The sequence below is a fragment of the Athalia rosae genome, chromosome 6 (assembly GCF_917208135.1).
Source record: "Athalia rosae chromosome 6, iyAthRosa1.1, whole genome shotgun sequence".
NCBI classification, from domain to species: domain Eukaryota; kingdom Metazoa; phylum Arthropoda; class Insecta; order Hymenoptera; family Athaliidae; genus Athalia; species Athalia rosae.
The window spans coordinates 1,630,273-1,655,428 of NC_064031.1; the positions used below are offsets into that span (position 1 = coordinate 1,630,273).

Below are 25,156 nucleotides of genomic sequence, written 5' to 3' on the forward strand. Positions count from 1 at the left end.
TTTAATACAGCAAAGATGAATGGAACAACAGGAATATTCGATTGTAACCTCCTAGATTGTCTCATGGTTATAACTGACTAATGTTTTTCATTTGTGACAAATTGAATAGTGAAGTGAATTTGACATTTGAAATTTGTGATTTTAGCCTGATTTTGGGTGCCAGAATAGAAAAGTCTGCGTTTTAAGTTGACTGAATCTATGGCAGATTTATTTGATATAGCAAATTTAATAACCCATGTAGGTGTAGATGCAGTCAAAATAAAGCCAGAGCCTGGACTGCCAGAGAAGTCATCGAATGAAATTCTAACAGAACTTTTTAGTACTTTTGATGCCGATGAGGGGATTGTTTCACCAGAGAGTGATGGCGAGCCAACAGAAACAGCACTTTGTAGTAAGGTGAAAAAAGAGAAGCCAGATAAGCAAAAAAAAAAGAAAACAAAAAAGAAACATAAGCACAAAGATAAGAAACATAAGAAGAAAGGGAAAAAGAATTCCTCCGAAAGCGAAAGCAATGACACTGAAGATGGTAAGATATCCAGTTGAAAAATTAAACTGGACTTTATTTAATGATTATGATTTTTACCCATAAGTTGTGCCACAAGATTTCTGGTTCTCACAAAGATCAACTCAAGTTTCAGGAATCAAGAAGCGAAAGAAACATAAGAAGAAGTCCAAACGTCAGCCGGGATCAACTTCTAGTAGGTCCTCTGAATCGGAGGAGCATAATTCCAAAGTACAAAAATTAGATGCAAGCATTGATGATATCGGAGAAAGCTTCAATATTGGAAATAAAGACAGGGAGGATAGTTTTGACATTGCCCTTAGAAAAGAATCTGAAGAAACAGTTTTCGAAATTGAGCGGAATCTATCAGTTAAAAAAGAGCCAGACTCACCAAAGATTCCACTGGAAAAAAAAATTGCTGTAATCCCTGCATATCCACAATTGCCTTTTATCGATAGCAGAGTAACAGATGATGCTTCGGAAGACGTCATCTCAAAATTTCTTGGTATGCATGAAAATTGAAAAATTCATTTGTGTTAGGCCATCATGATTACCCTGAGATACTATTAAAAATTTTGTACACTGATAATCTTGTTGAGAGATAATTTTTTTTTCTAGAAACTCCAAAGCCTGTAGCTCCAGGGAGAATACTAATCAAAGATTTAAAGCACAGTGTAGTGTACAGCAAAGTTGTCAAGGAGGTTGAGAATAAGGCAAAAGAAAAGGCGGCGCGCATGGAAGATGGAGAGTTGTCGGATAGTAGTGGAAATAATAGAACGCCGACATTGAGTCCAAGTCCATCACGAATTCACAGACATGGGGCATCCTCAATAAGTCCAGAGTCAAATAGATCAAATATCAGGACACCCAGTCCGATATTAAGAACGCAGCAACACGAAAAAATACCTAGAGATGATCTGCGAATGATTTTAAAGGAAAAGGAGAAAAAGAGATTAGAGGAATTAAAAAAATCCAAGATCAGAAATGGCAAAAATCATCACAGAAGTAACAGAGAGCACAGGGATCAAGTTCGAAAAAATACAAATGACAAAGACTACGATGACAAATATAGCCGGAGAAGCGAATCTCGTGACAGAAGAAGATCTAAGTCAAAAACGCATTCCAGATCTCAACGTAGCAGAAGTAATGGTCAGGACATATCTCGGGAAAGAAGTAGAGACAGGAAGGAGAGGGAGAGGAGTAGAGACAGATGGGAAAGAGAGCAAGGCAGAGATCAACGAAAAGTTACCAGAGATGGAGAGAAGGATAGATATAGAAGCAGGAGTCGAGAAAGAAGTAGGGACAGACGAAATAATCGCGGGCGCACTAGAAGTAAAGAAAGAAAGTTAGTAACATTCCGATAGAAATATAGAGTTTAAAAATTCGATATCATAATCGGTTGCATTGAATGACTTATTTCAGAGAGAGAATAGAAATCGATAAGAAGAAACTTTTAGAGATTGCAAGAAAGAATGCTATAAACATGATCCAGCAAGGCACGCTTCCATTGGCACAACAAGATAAAGCCATTGCAGCCATACAGGCAGGGGGCAAGAGTGTTGACGAGCTTACAGGTGACTGTAATTCAAATCTTTTTCTTATAAGAGAATTAATGTCAATAATCTAATTCCTGGAACACAGATTTCTGCAAATCTCTTTCAAGATCTGAAGCCTTGGGAGAACTTTCTAGTATTTCATCAGATGACGATGGTAGTGGTTCTGAAAAAGGCTTTCACCATCCATTTCTCGTCAAGGATAGACCGAACTCCATTATTATGAATATTCGGGTACGTTACCAATGTTGAAACGGGTAACTTTTATTTTAACAATAAATTACTGTTTCAGGATGCTAAACAATTGCCAACAAAAACATTCCAAGAAAAGACAGCGGAATCCTCAAACCAACTACGGCTACAGTTCCCAGTATCCAGTGGGCAGCACCATAGAAAAACCGGTAAAATTCGATCAGCAAAAGCTAAATCGATTCTGTTATACATTAAAAAATGTAATTCATTCAATTTGGGAATCCAGAGAATGAATGGGTGCCTGTAAATCCTAAGGAACCTGAACCAAAGAAGACATCTGTCCCACCTGTAATCCCCCGGGCACCTCTTGCAATAATGCCACCACCTGCGCCTATATCTCAGCCTGTTCACGTACCTGTGCCTGTCGCTGCGCCTAAGCCTGCCACTGTACCTGTTCCTGCACCTCAGGTGCCTGTATTCACATCTGCTCCATCGTTGGAGGTTTGTTAAAAGAAAAAGATACAAAATTTGGTTGGTATTGTTTTTGTTATTGATTATTTATTTTTTTTGTATCAGAATGTCGACATTGGCTGCATTGTATCTCAAAGATTGGCAGCAATGCGAAAACTCAGAGAAAATCCAAACGACGTACAAGCATTGAGTGAAATGTACAGAGCTCAAAGCGGGGTGAGTTTAATTATCGTACTTTCAAACTTATAAAAAAAATAGATATGAATTCAACTATGTTTCAGATGAAAACATGGGCTGAAAGTAAACAGATGCCGGGTCAGTTCACTGGCAGCACTGGAGTAAAAGTGCTCTCAGCCTCTGAACTAGCTGCAGGCTATCAAGCGTGGGCCCGCAAGGTAACATCATCCATTATCTTTATTTTCTTCCTTTAGCACAGTCCTTCGATTCTAGAGCCGATAAATCAGGTTGGGCCTTGATACGATAGGTTTGATTGAAATTGTCGGAAGATTATTCAGTCAAATGTGCTCAATTCTACAATTAATTGCTCCTGAAGTTTACTGGCAACTTATAATATCATAGTTTTGGGCCACCGTTCAATGGTATCGAGTGTTTCAAGTTATGAAAATTGCCTATAACAAGTTTTCAGGTACAGTCTCCATCTAGACCATTCACGATGCAGGACTGTGGTCTAGCGGAGACTGTGATGCAGGCACAGACCACTTCTTGAGTAGAGGTGGATTCTGTTTCTGCACGGACACAAGAATATAGTTGCCTAATATCGCTAGTATAAAAGCTTACTTTAAAAATTCAGATTTAGGAAAAGCGCGGACACACTTTGACAAGGAATATAGTATGTATGTGACACTGGCAACTTGTTCCTGTGGGGTCATTGCTAACTAATCTCCAGCTTTTCATCTAGTAGTTTCGAAAAAATTAATTAAATAAAATAGTTTTGTTTGAAATGAACAAGTGATTAGCTGGGCTAAATTAGCACTGGTCTGTATCCACCTGAGGGTTTGTTACAGGCACTTAGCTACATTGGAGAAGCAACAACCTCGGCTGCCTGATGCTCGTTGATCTTTTTTTTGGTAAGTATTGTTCAAATACAAATTGATCCTTGTCCGCGATCTACAGCAGGATATACAGAGGTGTAGGTTAAACCTATGCGAGTAGATACATATACGAAAGTGTTTGAAGATATGTAAATTTCTGTTGGGACATTTATGGACCATATTCACGTGACGTATACACTCGTACCAGTATTTCCTAATTCGTCGTTGTGTATTGCAAGGTCGTCGTGAAAATTTCTTAGGTAGCAATTCGTGGATATTTGTAATCCTATTTAGAACTTTGGCCTTAATTAATTATTTAGGATCAATTGTTAACTGCGCAACCCGTTTCTGGTGGAATGGGGATGGCGTTACTGCAAAAAATGGGATGGCGACCAGGAGAAGGTCTTGGTAAAAACAAGGAAGGTACTTTAGTGCCATTACAACTAGAAGTAAAACTTGACAAACGGGGACTAATCTCTGATCAAGATGTTGGAACGCGAATTGGAAAAACAGCTAAGCCGGTTGTTCCGACAATCAAGACTCTTGAAGGTGAAAAGTGGGACCATTTTCGCTTTGCAAAAATTCTGTCCAAAGTAGAATATATTTGAAAAATGAGTGCAAGGATTGGTGATCGAGAGCATATTTTTTATGCCTTTTCAGGAAAACATCCAGTTTCGTTACTAGGCGAATATTGCTCGAAGAGAAAGTTTGAAGCTCCTGTCTACGAATTGTGTTTTGAATGTGGGCCGGATCATAGAAAGAACTTTTTGTTCAAGGTAAAAAGTTGTCAAACTATTGAAAAATGAGAAAACAGAGCCCCATCATTTTCAAATAACAATTTCATCGAAACAGGTCAAAGTTAATGGAATAGAATACAAACCCAGCGTTGCCAGTCCAAATAAGAAGCAGGCAAAAGCGGAGGCAGCTCAAATATGTTTACAGACCATAGGACTGCTGACGACGTGATTTACAGTCTATTGCTTCATCATTACTTACACAGTGGTGTATAATGTATATAAAACCAGGTTTATAAAATAAAATAATTTTTGGTGAAATATTTATGATGTAGTTACAAGCTACGTAGATTCGAAACACTTTTCAGCGCCACTAATCTGGACATTACAATCCCATTTGATTCAAATTGCGTGATCGTATCGCGGCAGAAGCGCGGAAAACGTCAAATGTCTATCCCAATATTTGAGATTTTCACATATCAAATGAATACCACTACTATTTACTTTTTTTTGTTGATACTTTTTTGACAGTGTGTGTAATTAATATAAATTTGGACAGTACAAGACTTTTTCATTAAATTGATATACTGATTTCACTACGCAGGAGTCCTCCACAGCGGAAGTAGAGGTTACAGGTTACCGACTAATTTTCCCGCTCAAACGTCATTTGCTGCTAGTGATTTGCGCCGTTTAGTGGAATCCCACATTTCTTTTACTAAGCTGTTTTCATGATTGAAAATTGAAGAAGATATTGATTCGTGATCCATTAGAGAATTTTTCATAATCCAATAAAATGGCTGTTCAACCTAATCAACAATTTACCATGGGTTTGTGATATTCAAAGTTCTACACATAACCAACGTTCATGCAGTCCCAACTTAATTTTTTTCGTTTTCATTTTCAGATAATGCAACTCAGCAGAGCTTTATCAGGTTCTTCAAAAATCTCCCAGAGGTAAACGAATCATTCAGTCGATCCTTAAATTATAATTATCTTTTAACATTCTCTTTGTATTTGACTGTCGATGAAGAGTTTAGAATCCTGGTCTATTTGCTATAAATGATTATTCTTACTCAAACAATTCTCAGTAAAATATTACTCATTCATACATTTTTTGTTACTTGGAGAAATAATTAGAATTTCTTGTCAGTTTTATAAAAATATTTTATTTATTTACGTAGGTGTAAATTATAGTTGCTCAAATTTTTTACCTGATGATGACATGAATATGAACGGGGTAATACTATTATGTTTGAACATTCAATATCAAAATTTTTTCTTATACTTATGATTAGAAATCATCTGACTTATGAAACACATATGGACCAGATTCTCCGGATTACTACAATCTTGAATTGAGGGTGTTTTATAAACCATCTATTTTTACAAAAGTTTGAGGTCAAGACCTTCTCGCCTTTATCATTTAGCAGCTTGGCAAAGCCTTTTTTATATGTTATTGTACAATATTGCCTTGGATTATTTGGTACTGCCATTAGAGGATTGCACATAAATTCTTGCACCCAGATGTTATCTGTGAATGGGTATGACTACGATGAATATTTGACTCAATGAAAGAATGGATAGCTTGAAATAAGTTAATTAGCCAAACAATTCTTTTGCCTTCTCCTTGGCTTTATCTATGGTATCGGTGAACTTATTTCCGATTCTACGCCAGAAACTAGGAGCTTCAGTTGTCTCTGGTTCAGGAGGTGGAGGTGGGGGTGTTGTTGTTGTTGTTGTTGTTGTTGTTGTTGTTGTTGTGGTAGTAGTTCTCACTGTTATCACTTCTGGAACAATGTCAGGCCTTTCACGAATATCCCAAGGGTCCCTATCGCCGACAGGTTTGAAAGTTGCACTAGGATTTGGTTTTGCAGCATTAAATATATCCGGATGATGGTCTCTGTCATAAGGTCCATTAGCTCCGTATGCCTCTAGAAGCCTAGTTCCAATCTCAACAGGCACATCTTTGTCATTTTGACTTGACGACTCCTGTGCTACTATTCGTTGAGCAACTATCTTGGGTTCTTGAATAGGTTGGTTACCTAAACTAGGATACCAGTGGGAAGGACGAGCCTTTCGTCTACCTCCTTTAGTTGCAGGAAGTCTTTTATGGTTAGTTTGACTTGTAGTTTGATAGCTATTCCAAGGTTGAATTTCTTGAACAGTTGGCGATGGTCGAAGTCTGATTTCTGTTTGATCTTCTGCCAGTTCCGTAAGATTGTCATCAACAGGTTGATCACCTCTGGTTATTCTCGGAGGCACCACAGTTTCCCTTAGATTTTGCACTGTATCATCAGGTCCACTCGGCCCTTCGAGCACTACATCAAGCTGTTCAGTGGGATGTGGAAGGCCAGGTCGGACACGTTTTGGTTTTGGTGCAGGCTTTGAGGCTTCACTGATAATTTGAGTAGGGTGAACATGTGTTTGATGGTTCCCAAACTCGATTCCTTGATTAATATTTTGATTATGTTGGTCAAAGCTGTCTGTTTTCTGGGTCAGATCTTCAGTTTGTTGAGTTAGATCTTCTGTTTGTTGGGTCAGATCTTCTGTTTGTTGAGTTAAATCCTCACTCTGCTGACTTTCGATTTCTAATGTACCAGGTTTCCACGCATCTTCTTGCCCAAAGTCTTGGGTTTGTTGCGTGAGATCCTGCGTTTGTTGTGTAAGATCTTCTTTCTGTTGAGTTAGATCCTCCGTTTGTTGTGTAAAATCCTGTGTGTGTTGAGTCAGATCTTCCGTTTGTTGAGTTAAATCCTCACTCTGCTGACTTTCGATTTCTAATTTACCAGGTTTCCACAAAGCTTCTTGTCCAAAGTCTTGAGTTTGCTGCGTGAGATCCTCTGTTTGTTGAGTTAGATATACTATTTGTTGCGTTAAATCTTCTGTTTGTTGAGTGAGATCTTCTGTTTGTTGAGTGAGGTCCTCTGTTCGTTGAGTTAAATCCTCACTCTGCTGACTTTCGATTTCTAATTCACCAGGTTTCCACGAATCTTCATGCCCAAAGTCTTGTGTTTGTTGGGTAAGGTCCTCCGTTTGTTGCGTGAGATCCTGCGTATGTTGAGTCAGATCTTCTGTTTGTTGAGTTAAATCCTCACTCTGCTGACTTTCGATTTCTAATTTATCAGGTTTCCACGAATCTTCTTGCCCAAAGTCTTGTGTTTGTTGGGTGAGATCCTGCGTTTGTTGTGTAAGATCCTGCGTTTGTTGGGTGAGATCTTCTACTTGTTGAGTCAGATCTTCTGTTTGTTGAGTTAAATCCTCACTCTGCTGACTTTCGATTTCTAATTTACCAGGTTTCCACGAAGCTTCTTGTCCAAAATCTTGAGTTTGTTGAGTAAGATCTTCTGTTTGTTGAGTCAGATCTTCTGCTTGTTGAGTTAAATCCTCACTCTGCTGACTTTCGATTTCTAATGTACCAGGTTTCCACGAATCTTCTTGTCCAAAGTCTTGGGTTCGTTGCATGAGATCCTGCGTTTGTTGTGTAAGATCCTGCGTTTGTTGGGTGAGATCTTCTGTTTGTTGAGTTAAATCCTCACTCTGCTGACTTTCGATTTCTAATTTACCAGGTTTCCACGAAGCTTCTTGTCCAAAATCTTGTGTTTGTTGAGTAAGATCTTCTGTTTGTTGAGTCAGATCTTCTGTTTGTCGAGTTAAATCCCCACTCTGCTGACTTTCGATTTCTAATGTACCAGGTTTCCACGCATCTTCTTGCCCAAAGTCTTGGGTTTGTTGCGTGAGATCCTGCGTTTGTTGTGTAAGATCTTCTATTTGTTGAGTTAGATCCTCCGTTTGTTGAGTTAAATCCTCGGTCTGTTGACTTTCGATTTCGAGTTTACCAGGTTTCCACGAAGCTTCTTGTCCAAAATCTTGTGTTTGTTGGGTAAGATCCTGTGTATGTTGACTTAGATCTTGTGATTGTTGCGTGAGATCCTGCGTATGTTGAGTCAGATCTTCTGTTTGTTGCGTCAGATCTTCTGTTTGTTGAGTTAAATCCTCGGTCTGTTGACTTTCGATTTCGAGTTTACCAGGTTTCCACGAAGCTTCTTGCCCAAAGTCTTGTGTTTGTTGGGTAAGATCCTGTGTATGTTGACTTAGATCTTGTGATTGTTGAGTCAGATCTTCTGTTTGTTGAGTTAAATCCTCACTCTGCTGACTTTCGATTTCTAATTTACCAGGTTTCCACAAAGCTTCCTGCCCAAAGTCTTGTATTTGATGAGTGAGATCTCGGGTGTGTTGAGATAGATGTTCTGTTTGTTGGGATAGATCTTCCATTTGTTGCGTTAATGCCTCAATTTGCTGGCTTTGAATTTCTAAACGACCAGATTTCCATGAAGCTTCTTGCCCAAAGTCTTCTGTTTGTTGGGTAAGGTCTTGGCTTTGTTGTGTGAGGTCTTCTCTTTGTTGTGTCAGATCCTGCGTATGTTGAGTCAGATCCTCAGTTTGCTGGCTTTGAATTTCTAATCGACCAGGTTTCCATGAAGCTTCTTGCCCAAAATCTTGTGTTTGTTGGGTAAGGTCCTCTGTTTGTTGTGTCAGATCCTGTGAATGTTGAGTCAGATCCTCAGTTTGCTGGCTTTGAATTTCTAATCGACCAGGTTTCCATGAAGCTTCTCGCCCAAAGTCTTGAGATTGTTGTGTAAGATCCTGCGTGTGTTGGGTGAGATCTTCTGTTTGTTGAGTTAGATCCTCAGTATGCTGGCTCTGAATTTCTAATCTACTAGGTTTCCACAAAGCTTCCTGCCCAAAGTCTTGTGTTTGCTGTGTAAGATCCTCGGTTTGTTGCGTAAGATCTTCCGTTTGTTGAGACAAGCTTTCAGACTCTTCATCGCGTCTATTGACTTTATGATAATGTGATTCTTCGTACGTTGAAAAACCATTTCCACTGTCCGTACAATCAAAACCTTGAGCAATTTGACCCAAATCAATTCCATGCGTTATCAGTTGTCCCGATTGAACTCTCTGAGACCCACCATAATTTCTATTCCTCGTTTGATCAAAGTTTGTGTTCTGCGTTCTTTGAATTCCTTGACTACTACTGAGATATTGAGAACTATCAACCTGGGGGTGATGAGTCGACCCCGATGTATATTGCAATTGGTCATAATGATGTAATTGGCCTGGTCGCACCCCAGCGTCATATGATCCAGTGTGATAAGACTGTTGGGCATTATTTACATTACCCTGTGCTATTTGGTCTTGGTCCAAACCCTCAGTTCCATATACACGTCTATATTCTGCTTGTTCCGACTGCGTAAGACGGTTGTAATAAGATTGTCGTGTCTCTGATCCGGTATAAATGGGTCTAGTGTTTACCGATTCTTGTGTTATCATGCCATGTGTTCTTCGATTATCATATCCGTTATTGTGACCGTATTCATTCCCTCTAACCAATCCATCAGAGATATGTTGATTTTCAAATCCCCTTGCATACTGTTCAGTTTGCTGAGTATTTAAACCATTAACATGATGGCCGGAAGTTCGTTGTGCGTAGTTGTCCGTTACTGATCCTTGAGAAGATCTATGATTACCGCTTACTGTGCTGTCGAATTGTCTTTGTGCCAGTTGAAATTGTCTTTCAAAATCATCCTGGCCAGTAAATTCTAGATTAGTGGGCAATGTGCTACCATCGGAAGTGTAGCTTGAGGTGTAATTCTTTCTGTAGAAACGGACTCTCTTTGGTCCTGTAACAAACTGTCCTTGTTCTTCGTGAACTTGACCGCGACCACCGTCGGTTCTGTAAGTATCAACCTCGGTCCAATTGCCTGGTCTCCGTTGATCTAGTGAAGACAATTCAGATTCCCTATTTGCAAATTGATTTGTCCTTTGAAGATCCCGATAACGTTCCACAGATTGACCGTTGAATCTTGATGCATTTTCTCCACGACGGCTGCTGCTTCCACGATTTTGTTGACCACGGAATGAGCCACTTTGTTGGCTGTCAAATCCCTCCAAAGATTGCTGAGAGCCATGTGAGCCATAGGAATTCTCTCGTGTGACAGATTCATCATAAGTTGAACGTTGCCCCTGAGAAAAACCACCCTGGTTCTCTGACTGTCTGCTTCTGTCCCAGGAATCAAAACCTCCCAAATCAGGTATTCCGAGGTCACCGATGTTTCCACCACTACTGTAGGTAGAAGTATAGTTTCTCCTATAAAACTTGAGCCTCTTCCCTCCTTCGACACGTTGGCCTTGTTCTTCAAAAACTTGGCCATGGCCATCAGGCGTTCTGTAATTATTAACATCCGTCCAGTTTCCAGGTCTCAAATCATCAAAGTTTGACCAATTTTGAGACCCGGTAAGAGCTTCCGATTTGTCTTGATCGACCCATCTGCCAGATCCGCTACTTGTTCGATAATCACTGTGTCGATTGATTGTTTGGCAATCCAGACACCGATATGGAGCAGAATACGATTCAGCTAATAGTGAGATAATGAAAATCCCCACCACAGCGGGAGCCATGCTTGAGCTTTGACCTCTGAAAGTTCAACAATTTCATCATTTTCAAAACGTTATCGCATGTCAATGAGCTTATTTTAATACTTTCTGATCAGATTCAATGATACAGCAGCGTTCGAAATTTATCATCGATATAGCCATATGTGAGAGCAACATTAGGAGCATTTTTTTCTATTCAAATACACATTTTAGATTATTCAGAGAAAACAAAGATCAATCCAAAAAAACATCAAATCGGTTAGTTGTTAATATCTTCTGAGTAATTTCATTCATTTCGATTGATGGGAGATGCTTTCAATGGGGTGTTCTGGTTCAACTTGCTTTAGGGTATAAATATGAAACCATACAATAATCCACTAAAAGTATGCACCAGAATGAACTAAATCCAGTACAGTTCACTGACTGAAAAAGAAGCGCAGAAAAAGAAGTTTAAAATTTTTACAATCAATCCCAGGAATACTAATGGAGTTCAAAAAACTCAATATTCTTGGGCAATTTATAATTGAACTACACATGTTTCACTAACACGATCATTGATTGAAAATCTTTAGATTTATAACACTGATTGATCTGAGAGTGTAGAAAATCAAGAACATTTATGTATATTAAACTTACAAATAGTTAGAATTTGAAATACCTTATTACGACAGCCCAAAGTGCCTCTTTTGCGGAGACTTTTAATCAGTCTACTGTGGATGTTTGCACCGAAACAATGTGCAGATTATTAGCTGTAGCAGTAACCGGCGTTTCCCTATATGCGGATCTCCCCCTCTTTATATCTTGGGCTTACAGAAGGTTCTCCATCGTCATTATACACAGAAAATCCGTTCATTTCTTAGACGTCTTCTCTTATCCTCTTGTTTACTTAACGTAATCATTTTTGTTTCTTTATCAAATGTCGGCGTATAATTCACAACAGTTCGAATATATTGGATCAAGGATATTTGCAGGTCGTTAACTATTTCGCGGAAAACACTGTCAATCCAAAATTCCCATTAATCCCGAACGTTGGTCTACTTTTCTTCTGACCAAAAAATCTCTCCAAGGTTCAAATGAAGGAAGATCTTCGTACCATACTCACTCTTGAATTAAGCTGTTCAATTTTGGATAAACAGTGTCTTGCATCCTTGTTAGAGAATCTGAAGTTCAAGGTCAAGTTTTGCTGCTAGTGTCGACTCATGATTTGACCCTGAATCGTGTGGTAATGAGAAAAGTTGTGTCCTTGAGAGATTCACTGAGTTATTACAGCCGCCACCACAAGATGACGATGTGCATAGATGACGATTTCTGTGATACATTGCTAATTTTTATAAATAAACCTTGCTGTGATTAATTTCCTCCTTATTCGCATTCTTCATTTATAGAATAGCGCATCAATATTAATATAGAGATGATTATCATTGGAGAACGAGTTTCCAAATATGGATTTAATAAGTCACTTTAGTTGCAGTTCTACTGAGAATCGTTACCAATTCCAATTGAATCTTTTTTTTTCATTCTAATGTAATTCACCTTTTACCATCTTCATTTACGTATTGATTTTTATGTGATATTCCCCCCCTGTTTTCTATTATCACTCAAACTCCATATTTCAGAACAACAATGTTCACATATCTTTGAATTTTCATTATTCATTTCTTAGCAATTACATGTGATGTGCCATGTACATTATATCTTGAAAATGCAGTTAATTAGTTTTAAACATCCCATTTATGATGATCCCTATGAGTTTTGTAGCGCAATAAATTATAATTAGTGACTAACGTAATGTGGAGATATTTTATTACGCACAGTGTATCATGGATGATATTAAACTTTTGAATTCTGTAACATAATGTTCCTTTCATTTGGGGACTTCAAGCTAATATATCTGCTGATTTTATGATCAATGTAAAATATCCTTGGGACAGATTCAATTGACAGTTTTGTGGAGACCGTTCTATGCTAATTGTAATCGTTTTTTGGAAATATGAGTCGAGCAGTACTTGTACAAATAAGTTGCATGCGTCTTTCGATATTGGGATTTCCGCAAAACTGTTACTCAGGCACATACTACGTTAATCTGACCTACCACCCGGTGACCTATTGATAATTCCAAGCTTGGAGATATGTGTCAAGGTTCAATTTCCCAGAAAACGTTGTTATCAGCTAATGAAGTAGCTCTCAAGTTCTCAATCAACAATCAATGAGTTTTGCGAATTACTAAATTCAGTCAAGGACAATTTTGTTTCACTTTATTTCCAATTGAATAAGATCAGTATTACTAAGGCATTCCATTGGCTCAGGACATCTCTTTGGCCCAAACTGTCATCGGATAACGTTACAATTAATGTTATAAAAGGCAATAATTAGAAATCTGTTTTTGTTTCATTCCAGAAACCATCCACTACAATAAGGTTCTTCAATAGAACAGATTACTACACATTACATGGAAGCGATGCTTTGTTCGCGGCTAAAGAGATCTTCAAAACAACTTCAGTTTGTAAAATTCTTGGTGCTGGTAAGGATTTCTTTCTCAAGATAAATATAGTTTACATGTTGATCGGTTTTTTTGGCAACAATATTTCACTCAGACTTTCGAAGAAATCATGAAGGTTTCACCCTTACTGGGAATATATTATTTTCTTTTACAGAGCCATACAAGACGGAAGGATTGATATTGAGCAAATCCAATTTTGAGTCATTTATCCGGGATCTGCTGTTAGTTAAACAGTACAGAGTGGAAGTATTCGTTAATCAAGGATCTGCCAAAAATCAAGATTGGATCCTGGAATACAAAGGTTCACCAGGAAATTTGGCACAATTCGAGGAGATTTTATTCAGTAACAATGACATTGCTGTTGGCACCTCCGTCATTGCTATAAAACTCGGAGGGGAGGCAAAAAAAAGGGTGAGATATAACGTGTTACGATAACTTTAGTATACCTAAAATGATAAAGAAAAAAAAAGCCCGTTTGCCGTAATTCATAAAATAAAATTCAATCCCTACAGATCGTTGGAGTGAGCTGTGTGGATGTGGTAGAACGTTTGATCTCTGTGTGTGAATTTTCTGACGATGATTTATTCTCAAATTTAGAGGCGCTCGTAATTTCCTTTGGGCCTAAGGAATGCTTGTTAATTCAAGGAGAAGGAAGTACGGAATTCAATACTTTGAAACAGGTAAAACTTCACTAGTAATTACATTGTTTTCACAGCACAAGTCCAATTTTTATTCCTCATCATCAATTTACGGTTTGACACAGATAATGGAGCGAAGTAATGTCATGGTTACACTGAGAAAGAAAAGTGATTTCTCAACCGATTCAATTGTTCAAGATATGAATACACTCCTCCGCTTCAAAAAGGGTCAGCAAAGAAATGCCCAGACACTTGTCGAAATGAACTTAAAAGTTGCTATGGCAGGTACTGCAGCGATTATCAAATATCTTGAAGTGAGTACGAATTTTGTTGATAGTTTGTTTTCGTCTCTACCGTCGATCTGAACTTTTTCAAATCTCTAAAAGCTCGCCGGACTGTTTGACAACGAATTCTGTCATTTCCAGCTTACTTCGGACGAAGGAAACGTAAATCAGTTCGAGGTGAAACAATTAGAACAGTCCCGTTTCGTCAGATTAGATGCGGCTGCGGTGCGAGCGCTGAATATTGAGCCACGCGGCGACGCTCCGTCAGTGTCGAATACCGGCGCTCCGAATTGTATTTTGAATCTGCTGGATCGATGCCGTACACCTCAAGGTCATCGACTGATCGCACAATGGGTGAGACAACCGCTACGAGATATCGCACTAATTAAGGAGCGTCATGATATTGTTGAAGCATTGGTAAAGGATAACGAATTACGAACTTCTTTAATGGAAGATCATCTGAGGCGTATACCAGATTGTCAACAACTTGCCAAAAAGTTGGCAAAGAATAAAGCAACATTGCAAGACTGTTGCAGGTGAGGACTCTCTTCAGTGGTAAAACTCTCATGTTTTCTGCACACTTTCATTTCATCCATTCCTACAAAAGATGTGATGATAGAGAGATCTTGGAATTACCTATTTGGTTTGCAGGATCCATTCCTGCGTATCAGTGTTGCCAGTGCTCGCCGAACGATTATCGAACTCACAATGTGGAGCAGCGATGACTGCCATGATAATAGATCCTTTGAGAGAGCTTGCTTCTGATATGGATAAGTATCAACAAATGGTTGAACAGACCATCGACTTGGATGCTGCAGAGAAAGGTGATTACATGGTGAAACCAGAGTTCGATAAAGAGTTGCAAGGTACGTGTACATCGATTCATCTGATTATTGTTGTGTCTGCGAATGAATCTATGATAATCGTGTCGCTGCTTTTTCAGAGCTCAAATTGAAAATGACAGAAATGGAAGAAGAGATACAGTCCCAAATTAATAAAGTGGCGCAAGACCTATCGCTCGATGCGGGAAAGACACTCAAAATAGAATCAAACCAACAGATTGGATACTACTTTAGAATAACATTAAAAGAAGAAAAGGCTTTGAGAAATAAGAAGGGGTACACGACCATAGATTCCAACAAAGCCGGGGTCAGATTCACCAACCAGAAACTCACAAACCTCAACGAAGAATTTATTAGCGTTAGAGACCAGTACTTCCAACAACAAAAGTCTGTCGTTGCAGAGATTATTAAAATAGCAGGTTTGTACGAGTTTATAAGAAAAAAGAGGCTCAAATTTGATTACTCATGTAATTTATTTCCAGCTGGATACACGGGGCCAATTCATTCGATCGGATCTGTATCAGCTAGACTAGACGTCCTTACCGCGTTTGCTTTAGCATCGGCAAATGCTCCAAAGGCTTACGTACGTCCGAATATTTGCCCGAGCGAAAATGGTGAATTATCTTTAATTCAAGCAAGACACCCGTGCATGGAACTCCAGGAGGGAGTAGATTTCATAGCTAATGACGTGAATTTCAAGAGAGGTATTACGCCGTTACCAATATTTCTTAGAAAAAATCATGTGCGACGTATATCTGTGATTGCGTCCCGGACTTGTCATTATTTTGTTCATTTTTTTTTAATACTATTTTGTTCAAAGGTGAATGCACGGTCAATATAATAACGGGTCCGAATATGGGCGGAAAAAGTACGTACATAAGAACCACGGGAGTTGTTGCTCTGTTGGCTCATATCGGGTGTTTTGTACCATGCGAAAAGGCTACGATTTCAATACTCGACTGTATTTTGGCCAGAGTCGGAGCCGATGATTCTCCAACCAAAGGACTCTCGACATTCATGACTGAGATGATTGAAACAGCAGCCATTTTAAGGGTGTGTCTTACTTCTGAAGACTTCATTGTGACATGATTATAATTTTTTTTTCCCTTTGTCCAGACCGCGACTTGCGACTCTCTCGTAATAATAGATGAACTTGGTCGGGGAACTTCAACTTACGAGGGTTGTGGAATAGCTTGGGCTATAGCGGAGTGAGTATGCGTACTTAGTACGCTATAAATCATTCTTATATCAAATTCTCTTAGCAAAAAGTCCGCAGGAGGTAATATGTTATACATTATGTAATGTGTTTGTATTCATTCCTCAGTCATTTAGCTAGGGAACTCAAGCCTTATTGCCTCTTCGCTACACATTTCCACGAAATTACTAGACTAGCCGACGATGTACCTACTGTGAAAAATATGCACGTCACAGCAATTGTTGGGGACAATAAACTCACCCTACTTTATAGAGTTAAGCCAGGAGTTTGCGATCAAAGTTTTGGAATACACGTTGCTAAGATGGCGAATTTTCCACATGATATTGTTAAGGTGATGTCAGAATCAATTTCACATCATTACGTGGAGAGATGCATAAATTTGTACTACATACGCATTTTTTTTCGTTTAAAGGTTGCTGAAAAGAAACTAAGAGAGTTGGAAAATGATCAGAAAGTAGATTTTGAAGGTTCCAAAAATCCAGAGAGCAAAAGAAAAATAATACAAGTATGTTTAATTCGTCTGGGCCGTGTCTAGTGTTTTCAGGAATAAAATCTAATCTGACTGGATTTATATTATTTCAGGACGGCGAAAAGCTGATCTCTGAATTTTCAGCCAAATGCAAAGCGCTGGATTTGTCGTCACCAGAGTCTGAAATAGCGAGCAAAATTCAGGAGTACAAAAGCGAAGTTCTTTCTCACAACAACCCTTACATAAACGCCTTGTTATCAGTGTCATAAAACCGTCGATATCAGACACTTGATATTCCACGCAAGCTGTGCAGGAGGATGGCACGTGAAAGAAAGTAAGACAAAACCAATTATCATTTTTCTTTATTGCTTTCGTTTTATCCCCACAATTCCGCAGTTTGACTTTCTTCGTCATCATTATTTTTCAATAGCGTGTACTGATCGATTTAAAACTGTCAGCGCGTTGTCCCTCAGTATTAACTACCATGTGATAATTAATTTTAAGCGTCACGATGTATAAACGTTTTTCTCTTTCTATATTTTTTTATGCAACTGTAAATCTATGCTCATGTTTTCTGAAAATTCGTGACAATACCATTGATGTGATTGTTCGAAATTGAAATGCGCCATTTCTTACAATATTTTATCATACTAACATTGAACCCAATTCTCCCACGTTTTTATTGTGGTAATTAAAGCATTGAGAATAGATAGGGTAACTATTCTCAATGATTAAAGCACGTATCTGCAATTCCAACAAAGACTCATTGAAAACAAAATCAACGATCTGCGATTGATAAGACCGCCTACTGAGCTATCGACTGAATTTTCTCAGTAGTCCATCGTCATACACATTCAACATTTTTGAAAAAAGAGGCATTGATAAAATACAAAAATGAGAAAAATTACAAATGAAGTTTACTCAAACGCCAAGATACCGACTTTCTAAAATCTTTGTTGCAATCCACTGAACTTTGAAGCTTCAACCGGACTGTACATACTTGCATTCGCCTTATTTATTCTTTGGCAGGGGTTTTTTTTGTTTAATTTTTTTTCGTGCCCAATAAAAGTGTTGTTATTCCAGAGCTACTTGAAATTCTTATAGATTACAACGATTAGCGTTACTGTTCTTGATCAAAGTAAAGAGAAAAAAAGCAAGAAAAACCGCGTCGTTACGCCTGGTTGTTAAATAATTGCTTGGAGACAGTCTATAAACCGATGAAGAGTTTGATATTGAAATTAATAACAATGAATGAATAAGGAGAGCATTCATAGGCCAGCGCAAATGATCTGTTTCTATTACTCTGAATGAATTCCTTGTGCCCGATGAGATCACAGGTTAAACTTCTCTGTGGGAAGCCTACGCCCTTCGTGGGAATGGAATGCAGCTAAGGGCCAACCAAACCAGTTATGATGCTGCATACTGGTTTGGTCAGCTTTATGCCCTGAAAAAAAATGAAATAAAATAAAAATGATAAAAAAATCAAACTGACGCCGGAATGCCAGAGGTCTTCTGCAGAGTGAAACATTTTCCATTCACCGCAAAGCGATATTACAATCCAAGTATACGCGGTTAGTTTGTCCGAAGTTTAATAACTTGAGATGAAACTTCTAGCGAAGATAACAAGCTAAGGTCAATGATAAAAGTGAACAGAAATAACGGCTTAATAAATTTCCCTGAAAATAAAGAAAAAATTATAACTCGGGAGAGGACTGTAGATTGATATGGAAATGAAAAAGACTTCATAATTCCCATTTTTATTATTCATTTATTTGCGTATTAATTATTATTATCATTTTTTGTTGTTTTTTAAATATAATTATACCAGTAAAATTTTTTTTTCTTATTCGCGTATATTATTCGAGATGATATAATTAGGATATACATTTTAATTACAGTAAAAGGGTGGTTAGATAATGACGAAAAAAAAACAAAAAAAAATGCATATAAGAGAATAGATTTCATTTGGATCTTTAAATCGGTTTCTATATCTTACAAAAATTATTACATCAATCATATCGTATTAATAATACTGCCTCACGCCAGTTGTTGGGGTAAGTCTCCATAAGAAAACGTAATTTGTTATTCTAATAAAATGAAATAATTTGAAAACATTTTCTTGGCGGTACGATTTGATGATAACATTTCACTGATCTATTCATAAAATGAAAAATTGCTAGATTACTTTTTTTTATAAATCTTGGATATTCAGAAAAAATGCTCATACTTGCTACGCTACTTCTTACTGATTAAAATGATAATTATTTCATATATAAATATAAAATAATCCAATTAAAAAAAAAAGAAAAGAATCTCGTTTCCATTTAATAAAAACAAATATTCCACGCCTGTATTCTCATGTCCTCACATAATACAGAGGTTCATACCCCTGAACTGATTCGTTTTATGGATCTAAGCAGAAATGAATTAGAAAAAGAAAAAAAAATACGAGGAAAGTATGAAAACCGTTGAAAAAAAACGCATTTTTTGATAGCACATTAACTGATATATTATCAATGAAATCCTAAAATCTCTTAATCAACCAATTTACATTGGGTGAAAAAGTATCTGATGTTCACTAAAGTTATACCACGAATTACTTGAGTTGAACTGAATTAATTATCTTATGATAATTGGTGATAATATACAAAAATATATAAACAAAAGTTCACCAATGCCGCTTTGCTTCTGCTAAATACAAAAGCTATGCAAAAAAAAAAGAACGAAAAAATACATGTTAGGTACTTCACGAGCAGATCTATGAACACTTGTTTATTTTATTTTCCTACTTTTTTTATCATTTATATTCTGATGTTGCTGTTTATTTATCATTCATTTTATTTATTTTTTTCTTGTAAGAGTTTATATTGTAGGGTCGCTAATAATTACAATATATCACTCGTGAGATCACTGTACTCTATTCATATCAACAGAATGGTGGTGACTAGACTATGTCACGTTTGCCAATGTTTTGAAATAGAAATAATACCATTCAGACTAACATTTTGTCAAAATTAAAAAAAAAAAATTAATGATTGCAGCTCCTTTTTCTCTTTTTTTTGTAACAGTAATTTTGAACTTGGGTTTGCACATAATGTGATGATCTTGAAAGATAAGCGGCATTATTATTATTTCTTTTCATTACCTGCCAACAAACCGCGTACATTACAAAATTAATTAGGTGTCAATTATTTCTCGAAGCGTAAAGCGAGTGTTCAGTTTCATTTTTGTTCGGTGGTTAGATACTAGTATTTTATGTTAGTCCGTGCACCTCCAAAATCAGCAACATTTAGCCAGGGGCACAATTTTTAAGAATTCAAATGATGGTATTTGCTAAAAACCATACTCTATAGTATATTTCAAATAAGCGATACACACAACAACTATGTACACTGTGAGCATGAGTCTCAAATTTCTGAAGTCCAACTTTCAAAGAGTTGAAGAAAATTGAGGAAAATGAAAAATAAGAATGAAATTGAAAGAACAAAAAATATAATAATTATGAAGATGACAAAGTCGACTACAAAATAAAATAAAACCCTGGACGTTGTTCTCCAAGGCAAGGTATTCAGCCTCGGAATATTTTTTTACTTCCGATAACAAGACCTAGAGTCAACCTAAAAATTTATTTTGAAACTGATTCCCCACAAAAGGTTTTCAAACCGTGACCACTTGTGCCTCCTGGCTAGTGCGATACGAAGAGTCATGTCTGGTAACGCATTTATGCGCCAAGAAGGAATTTGTTTTATTGGAAAGCTATGAAATAATAGCTCGTACAGTCATTGTGAAGGGCTCGCGACATACCGCACATGTAGTTAGACTTGGGGCACACTTGACACAGGCTACCATATGTCCACACGGCAGAAATACCACTCCCAATTCCTCGGCAAAACAAATTTTACACAATCTTGCATTGTCTTCGGACGACTCTTGGGAACCATACGCACTGTCTATACTCTTGCGTCTTCCGTTCACAAAAGGACCTTGACTGCTCGTACATGGCTTATTTTCAATGCTCGGGCAAGCTTCTACAATCATATCTTCTACAGGCCGTTCAACTTTTTTTATGTAGTTGGGTAGATTTAGATTTTGTGTATCCTAGAATAAAGAAATATTGGAAATTTTTTTTTTACTCTTTTAGGTCCATGATTGACAAATGACTATGTGAAAGAACAATCAATTATAATTACCTGAACGGATGGATGTTGTACCGAGAGCCCCTTGACCTCATCGACAAATGCTTGTCCTTTAACTGTAAGAAGGTAGTAACACTTTGAAAACCAAAGTGCATGCTGCTCCCATGGTTTATCAACAGGCTCCCAATCTTTGAGTCCTCCGCCACAGTGATAACAAAGAGTTTGATCGCCTTTACCGGTGTAAAAAAATCCAGCATCAGCCAACTCTTCTTTTGTTTGTTTCATAGATTTTGGCCACAACTCAAAAGTTCTTAGTCTTGCATCACGACTAGCATATCGCGGATGTGAGGGCTCTTTTGGTATACTGAGACCCCAACTTCCAAGGGTAGCTGTACTCAAATTTTGAAGGTTTGATGGTGAGAATGAGCTGGGACTGAATTCGGATCCGGTTCTCACATCTGTTTCGTACGGCCCGCACACATCTCTGGGTCTTGAGACAGGCGTGGGAACATCCTCTGGATTAGCACCGATAGGTACGTTTCCACATGGTATTTTCCTCACAAACCTACACCTGTCTGACCACCTCTGATGCTCGAATTGAGGGTCGTCCCCTTCAACCCACTTGCATATTTGGATCCTACATTCAAAACATCTCACTTTATCTCCTTCTTGTGTATAGTAGAAGCCAGCCTCTGCTACTTTTTTAGGATCCAAAAATGGAACTGGCCAATTTTCAAAGCTCCGTAATCGTTCAGACTCAAAACGGTAAATGGTATTAGGGTTGTCCGTTACATCAACATGAATTGGTAGCGAAGGATATCTCTGCTGTTGTGGTTCTCTATATGCTGAAGCGAAGTTGATTCCCGGATATCCGTTGTAACGTGCTTGGCAATAGTCTGTCATTTCAAATGTGCTTATTACTCTGCGATGTGATGATACTTGGATGTGTTTCTTGAATAGCTATCAAGCCTGGAAACAAAAGAGAAGAAAAAATATTCATCAGACTATCAAACACAATTTAAAATCAACATTCAAATCATTTCTTATTACGCTATTAGAATTTTGGTTTCTTCAAATATATGTTTGTCAAATAGTTTTCCATGTGCTAGAAGGCGCCCCCTGTTTGCTTAGTGAATAGAGATGTAAAGTTGTGATCTCATACTTGGATATCCTTAAACTCTGCTCAGACACGGATTCTCTAGAGTATTTATAAAACCCAAGAGAATCTGGATCATAGAATTTCAATGATAACAACAAGTTTCTTTGTCAATTGTGTATAATCTTATCATATACAGCCATATCAAAGTAATGCCGCAGTTATTTCAAACACCATGTCATGTTGCCGATGACTAGAAAAAAAAATCATAGAACTTAGCAACAGCTACAGTATGGAATATTTCGATGTCCCACCTTTGATTTCCAGTTAGACCATCTAACAAGAGAAAAAAAAATGCTCGGATTTATTGAGGTGAGAAGGTATACGAAAGCTATCAGCAAATAGCGTGTTTATATTCAAACTGCTGACAATACGAGCAGCAAAGGTGGGGAAGTTTTTTTTAAGCATTTTATTTTTTTTTGTCTGACTCAAGTGTTTCTACAAAGAATGATGAGTAGCCTATTGGCTTTTGAACTTCATTGCAGCAATATATTATTGCGGTGATATCTGTGGTGAAAACATTTCCTGTGGTTCACAAAGTAAGGAAAAGTTACTGAATCTAAGCTTTACTTGATTGTGAATTATATGGATAGAATCTCATGAACCGCCATCGTAATTCGATATCAAGCTTGGCTTTTTTCTTTCTTTCTTTCTGACAGCAGCTTGTAGGCATATACTTCGAAATACGAATACTGATTCAGAAGGGAAGTCGCTACAATAATACCGTCACCATTCGACACGAAGAGGAATATTCCCCCCGAATATTTACCAAAATTGATTTGAATAAGTTTCAATTATAATCGGGTTAATTGTAATTGGAAACGTAGACTGCCGTGCAATGTAATAACACTAGAACTCACGATTAAAATTTGTTGTTTTTTTCAAATACAGAGTTCAGAAGCAACACATATGATGGCGATTTCGAGTACTGCCATATTGGAGACTTGTATGAAATATCACTGATATACCCTTCACGAAACGACGTTGTAACGGATTTGGGTTTACGGACTTGAACGACGGCGCAGAACCGACTCGTCGTGAACAGGCAAAGGGCAAGAGACGGAACGGGTCGTTTGCGGACCGAAACAACTGCTGCCATCGTCGGCCCTGGGGAGTGGGCTGCCTGCGTTGCCGTTCACATTGCAGCAGCGCAGCAGGCACAGGAGTTTTTAAGTGAGGATGAATACGAGCTATTCGTAGTAGTGTGTAGTAGTGGATTGTAGTAGGATAAGAATACACGTCACAAACGTGTTTTCATACAACCTACCAGGCCTCGCTCTCACACACCAGTTTACTAAACTAGCAAGCAGCTTTCGATCTACTCCGACGCGACGTTGCCACGTTAGTTTAGAATGGATTATGGAACGGAATGGAATGGAATGAGCTGCTCGAGCTCCACGTTGCTCCTGCTAACAATCTCAATTTTTACCCAGGCCTAGACTCCCACGGAGTCTTTTTTTCTTTCATTTTAGTCGTCTATTCTATTCTCTTATTCTTGTACCTCAGGTTGAAGTTGGGAACGTCAACGTAATTCGATTGAGAAATGAAAAACCAGGAGAATTCCATGAAAGAATCAAATAGAGGTCAAAATATTCAGGCTGAGTTATTAGGTATACCTAGACTTTTTCTAATTTACAAACTTTTGCAATCATCAACCGCTCTCTGCTTCGTGGATTTCAAAATCTCATCCATCGCAACTTTGATTCTTTGACGCCGTTTCAATTGAGCTATCCCCTTGAATTTCGATACAGCCATATGAACATTTGATTATATTACTTGAAGAAAACAAAATAATTAACATATACTGTCTTGGTCAAACTTTTATAAGACATTAATTTCTTATTGCGATGCTAGTTCGTCGATGAAGCAGATATTTGGTTGAAAAAGATGTGATCCTTTATAATTTTGTTTCTACCTTGACTTTAAAGCAGACCTTTCCTTCCGACCCTCAGCTGCTGCACCAATACTAAGAAATTATATTCAACCATTTTGAAACCGCAATTCGGTCCTGAATACCACTAAAAATGACCTGCTGGGAAGAATAACAGCCTCAAAGGAATTCACCTGAATACAATAAATTGAATTTCTCGTTTGAGAATTCATCAGCATTCCATATTATAGACATACTGCTGTCACTCCAGAAACCTTAAAAGTAGGACTTGGTCTGACAAAACTCTTTGATGCAACCTCGTATTCGAAAGTTTTAAGTTAATTCATAACCACCCTGTAGATGTAACAGGATGTAGAGTGCTCGAACACTCTGAATGTACATTTACTTGTAGTGAGAGGAAATGGATGACTGTATGAGTTTAAATGTGAAAAGATGTGCGTGCGTGTGCGTTCATGTATATGGAGTATTCCACGCTATGCGACCATTTCCTGACCCTCAATGATCCTTTTTCCTTCTATTTTTTTCAGGCGATAGACGCAACTCCCGGAAAATTGGGATACCACAGAATACAGGACGTTCAAGATTTCAGATCCGCAGTTTTGGAAGAAAATGATGAACAAAAATTCTTTTGAGGTTTCAAAGACGGTGTATTATCACCTGAAAGAATGACAAAAATGAAAAGAGGAGCTGGTCGACTTGACATGGAACGTCCCATACTTATATGTATAGTCAATTCCTCGCATACCATTGGTTTATCTGATATTTGTAGGGTATGTATGTACAAGTGCGTATTCAAATGTCCATTCGTAAACTCGGTGAATAACTTTTATCTGTCTTTTGCAGGAAGTTTATTCATCATTTTCGAGTCGGTCAGTTTTTGCCCTGGCAGAAATAGATGAATAATGAGAAGAGAAAAGAAGGAGCAAAAAAGAAACGGATCAGAAAAGGAAAAAGCAGGATGAGGAGAGAGAAAGAACGAGAGATCTGAGCAGCTGAACGGACTACGAACTTTGTGCAGATGGCTGGCATGGCGCATGTGATCACGATTACCAATTATCACGGTATAAGTATATAGGTATATAAAT

At 37.9% G+C, this 25,156-nt stretch overlaps 4 protein-coding genes across 15 annotated transcripts in view; 2 read left to right on the plus strand and 2 right to left on the minus strand.

The window, feature by feature from the left end:
* On the plus strand, positions 1-5,249 carry LOC105690715 (protein Son). Of its 4 annotated transcripts, XM_048656566.1 has the most exons (14): positions 1-43; positions 242-526; positions 633-1,007; positions 1,121-1,847; positions 1,925-2,076; positions 2,144-2,289; positions 2,348-2,456; positions 2,534-2,748; positions 2,824-2,934; positions 3,000-3,113; positions 4,091-4,319; positions 4,431-4,546; positions 4,623-4,795; positions 5,109-5,249. In XM_048656566.1, the coding sequence occupies exons 1-13, from the start codon at positions 16-18 to the stop codon at positions 4,734-4,736; spliced, it is 2,721 nt and encodes a 906-aa protein (XP_048512523.1). In that variant the 5' UTR covers positions 1-15; the 3' UTR covers positions 4,737-4,795; positions 5,109-5,249. The 4 variants fall into 4 exon arrangements, with proteins under 4 accessions (XP_048512523.1, XP_012264180.2, XP_012264179.2 ...); XM_012408756.3 differs by having other exon boundaries at positions 31-526; XM_048656565.1 differs by having other exon boundaries at positions 31-526; positions 4,623-4,781; positions 5,109-5,246.
* LOC105690713 (DNA mismatch repair protein Msh2) lies at positions 5,190-21,257 on the plus strand. 2 transcript variants are annotated; one of them, XR_001103305.3, is made up of 16 exons: positions 5,190-5,331; positions 5,409-5,458; positions 13,337-13,460; positions 13,594-13,850; positions 13,952-14,119; positions 14,203-14,391; positions 14,503-14,897; positions 15,013-15,227; positions 15,305-15,622; positions 15,686-15,907; positions 16,024-16,256; positions 16,320-16,411; positions 16,528-16,750; positions 16,832-16,924; positions 17,002-17,222; positions 21,030-21,257. XR_001103305.3 is itself a non-coding variant. In XM_012408755.3 (15 exons), the coding sequence occupies exons 1-15, from the start codon at positions 5,298-5,300 to the stop codon at positions 17,155-17,157; spliced, it is 2,769 nt and encodes a 922-aa protein (XP_012264178.2). In that variant the 5' UTR covers positions 5,190-5,297; the 3' UTR covers positions 17,158-19,381. The 2 variants fall into 2 exon arrangements, 1 of the variants encoding a protein (XP_012264178.2); XM_012408755.3 differs by lacking the exon at positions 21,030-21,257 and having other exon boundaries at positions 17,002-19,381.
* On the minus strand, positions 5,651-11,752 carry LOC105690712 (filaggrin-2-like). Of its 3 annotated transcripts, none has more exons than XM_048656562.1 (3): positions 11,598-11,752; positions 9,166-10,979; positions 5,651-8,640 (listed from the first exon to the last, which is right to left on the minus strand). In XM_048656562.1, exons 2-3 carry the CDS (start codon positions 10,961-10,963, stop codon positions 6,104-6,106), a joined length of 4,335 nt encoding a protein of 1,444 aa, XP_048512519.1. In that variant the 5' UTR covers positions 10,964-10,979; positions 11,598-11,752; the 3' UTR covers positions 5,651-6,103. The 3 variants fall into 3 exon arrangements, with proteins under 3 accessions (XP_048512519.1, XP_048512518.1, XP_025602987.2); XM_048656561.1 differs by having other exon boundaries at positions 5,651-8,454; positions 8,623-10,979; XM_025747202.2 differs by having other exon boundaries at positions 5,651-10,979.
* Positions 18,637-25,156, minus strand: part of LOC105690719 (death-associated inhibitor of apoptosis 1) — a 9,509-nt gene continuing 2,989 nt past the window's right edge. For 4 of the 6 annotated variants that reach the window (XM_012408763.3, XM_048656569.1, XM_012408764.3 and 1 more), the window contains 2 exons: positions 21,079-21,993; positions 18,637-20,986 (listed from right to left, as the gene is read on the minus strand). In XM_012408763.3, coding sequence (XP_012264186.1) covers positions 20,645-20,986; positions 21,079-21,927 — 1,191 coding nt within the window. In that variant the 5' untranslated portion in view covers positions 21,928-21,993 and the 3' untranslated portion in view covers positions 18,637-20,644. Of the gene's footprint in view, positions 20,987-21,078; positions 21,994-22,074; positions 22,891-23,040; positions 24,097-25,156 lie in introns of those variants that run through there. The other 2 variants (XM_012408762.3, XM_012408766.3) reach the window with 2 other exon arrangements.